The sequence below is a fragment of the Leuciscus leuciscus genome, assembly GCF_965113295.1.
Source record: "Leuciscus leuciscus genome assembly, chromosome: 14".
Taxonomy (NCBI): Eukaryota; Metazoa; Chordata; class Actinopteri; order Cypriniformes; family Leuciscidae; genus Leuciscus; species Leuciscus leuciscus.
Genome location: NC_138738.1, coordinates 41,474,799 through 41,477,298, shown reverse-complemented (window position 1 = coordinate 41,477,298; position 2,500 = coordinate 41,474,799). Strand labels below are relative to the sequence as shown.

The 2,500-nt window shown below is 33.4% G+C and overlaps 1 protein-coding gene across 1 annotated transcript in view; it reads right to left on the bottom strand.

Annotated features, from left to right (window-relative positions):
• Nucleotides 1-2,500, bottom strand: part of tmprss6 (transmembrane serine protease 6) — a 40,554-nt gene that overhangs the window by 19,512 nt on the left and 18,542 nt on the right. Inside the window, 3 exon segments of the mRNA XM_082136135.1 lie at nt 530-570; nt 573-641; nt 2,019-2,155. Of these exon segments, the coding sequence (XP_081992261.1) occupies nt 530-570; nt 573-641; nt 2,019-2,155 (247 nt within the window).

Below are 2,500 nucleotides of genomic sequence, written 5' to 3'. Positions count from 1 at the left end.
CGCAATTATGACTTACTTTCTCGCAAATCTGACTTTATCTTGCAATTCTGACTTTTTATCTCACAATTTATTTTATTTCTCTCAATTATGACTTTATTTCTCTCAATTATGACTTTTTATCTTGCAATTTTTCTTTTTATCCTGCAATTTTTCTTTTATTTCTCGCAATTATGACTTTATTTCTCGCAGTTCTGACTTTTTATCTCACAATTTTTACTTTATTTCTCACAATTCTGACTTTTTTATCTCACAATTTTTACTTTATTTCTCGCAATTCTGACTTTTATCTCACAATTTTTACTTTATTTCTCGCAATTCTGACTTTTATCTCACAATTTTTACTTTATTTCTCGCATTCTGACTTTTTATCTTGCAGTTTCTACTGTATTTCTCTGACTTACTTTCTTGCAAATCTGACTTTATTTACACGTTGTTCCATAGACATCTATTCCCTAAACCTACCCATCACAGAAAACTTCCTGCATTTGTACATTTCCAGCAGCTGAAGTGTCTAAGGAGAGAGTCTTACAGTGAAGGTCCAGGTGCAGTTGGTGTCGGGAGGGTAATAACTGGGTAGAAGGGGGTCCGTAAAATCCCCTGGACGCCGTCTTTCTCCTCTAGCACAACACTGTAGGAACATTCTGTGACATGACAAACACAACCTCAGCGTCGCTTAACAACACTAACAGACAAAAGACCCGAAAGGATTGAATGAAATCTCGTATTAAATCAGCATCAATTGTACGCTGTGAGAAAAAAGTCTGTTGTACAAAGAAATTAAGAACACATGCAAAAATCAAGAGAGAACCAATAAAATATGAATAACTGATCATGTTGTAGTCACAGTCAGCTTTTTGTTGTTATGTATGCATTTTATTCATAGTAAAATAAAACCTGTATAGCTGTAGTTTGCCAAATAATTTTGTCAGATAAATGACTTGACAAAGTTTAGTGTTTTGTTCTTCCCTCATATATAAAAAATATGAGGAAAAAAAAATATCCCCTCCGCACATCGCTTTTGGCCACTACTGTATACAATGTTGAATTGTAATTATTCAGTTCATTAGTTACATGATTTCTGTATCATAATAATCATTAATTATCTATATATTATTATTTTTATAATGTTTTTCCTTCTATATTGCCTGTTTAAATGCTATTACAATTATAGGACGCTACGAAATCTGTTTTATTTTTTTTTCTCTTATTTATTTCCACATTTGTTTCTCTTTTATTTTTCTGGATTCCATTTTTTTAAATGGTTAAACAAAATGTTTGTAATCGAAAAGCATGTCTAATTAATTGAAATCATGAAATTTATCAAATTTAACAAAAATGTATTAAAGTTTAACAAAAATGTATTAAAAGTTTAACAAAAATGTTTTTCACAATTTTATTTATTTCACTTATAATGGTTTAATTATATTTTAATAATCAAAAAAGCGTGTCAAATTAATTGAGTTCATAAGAACAACAATTAATTATATTTATTTATTTATTTATTTATATTTATTTTCTTTCATTTTAATGTTTTTTTTCCAGACATTCTGTGTGTGTATTCAACATTTTCTGACAATCAAATGAAGGCATAAAACATTAACTTAATTTCTTTTAATCATATGAAATTAAACAAACTTTTTTGACAAACAAAGTGCTACACAAGAGCTTAACTGTCCAAATAAAACTTTTTTGTGTATAAATTGTGATTATTCCTACATTTTTAAAATTTTAATTCCTTAAAGTTTTATAATAATTTATTATTATTATTAGTGTAAGTATTATTATTACATTGAGACGTAGCTAAATTCAACAGTACAAAAGTAATATATTTCTGTCACAATTTCTTCAAGTTAAACCAAACTTTTATTTTGACGGGTTGCTGCGAAGACCTTTGAGTTTTTATGACTGGATTCCGTACGCGTTTTTCCCCATCGCAGAAATCATAGGGCACCAAAAACTATTTTCTATGTCGTTGTAAAATGTCATGCCAATAAAGGTATTTGAGTTGAATTGATTACCCTGATCCGGCCAGGCCCGAGCGCTCAGAGAGAACGGATCCTTGTAATTGTACAGACCCTGTTTCCAAACCACCGTCATCCAGTCAGAAGAAGACAGAAGCTGCACCGTCTGCTCATACCGACTGCATCCATACAGGCTGAGAGAGAGAGAGAGAGAGGAGAGAGAGAGAGAGAGAGAGAGAGAGAGAGAGAGAGAGAGAGAGAGAGAGAGAGAGAGAGAGAGAGGAGAGAGAGAGAGAGAGAGAGAGAGAGGAGAGAGAGAGAGAGAGAGAGAGGGGAGAGAGAGAGAGGAGAGAGAGAGAGAGAGAGAGAGAGGAGAGAGAGAGAGAGAGAGAGAGAGAGAGAGAGAGGGAGAGAGAGAGAGAGGAGAGAGAGAGGAGAGAGAGAGAGGAGAGAGAGAGAGAGAGAGGAGAGAGAGAGAGAGAGAGAGAGAGAGAGAGAGAGAGAGAGAGAGAGAGAGAGGGGAGAGAGAGAGGAGAGAG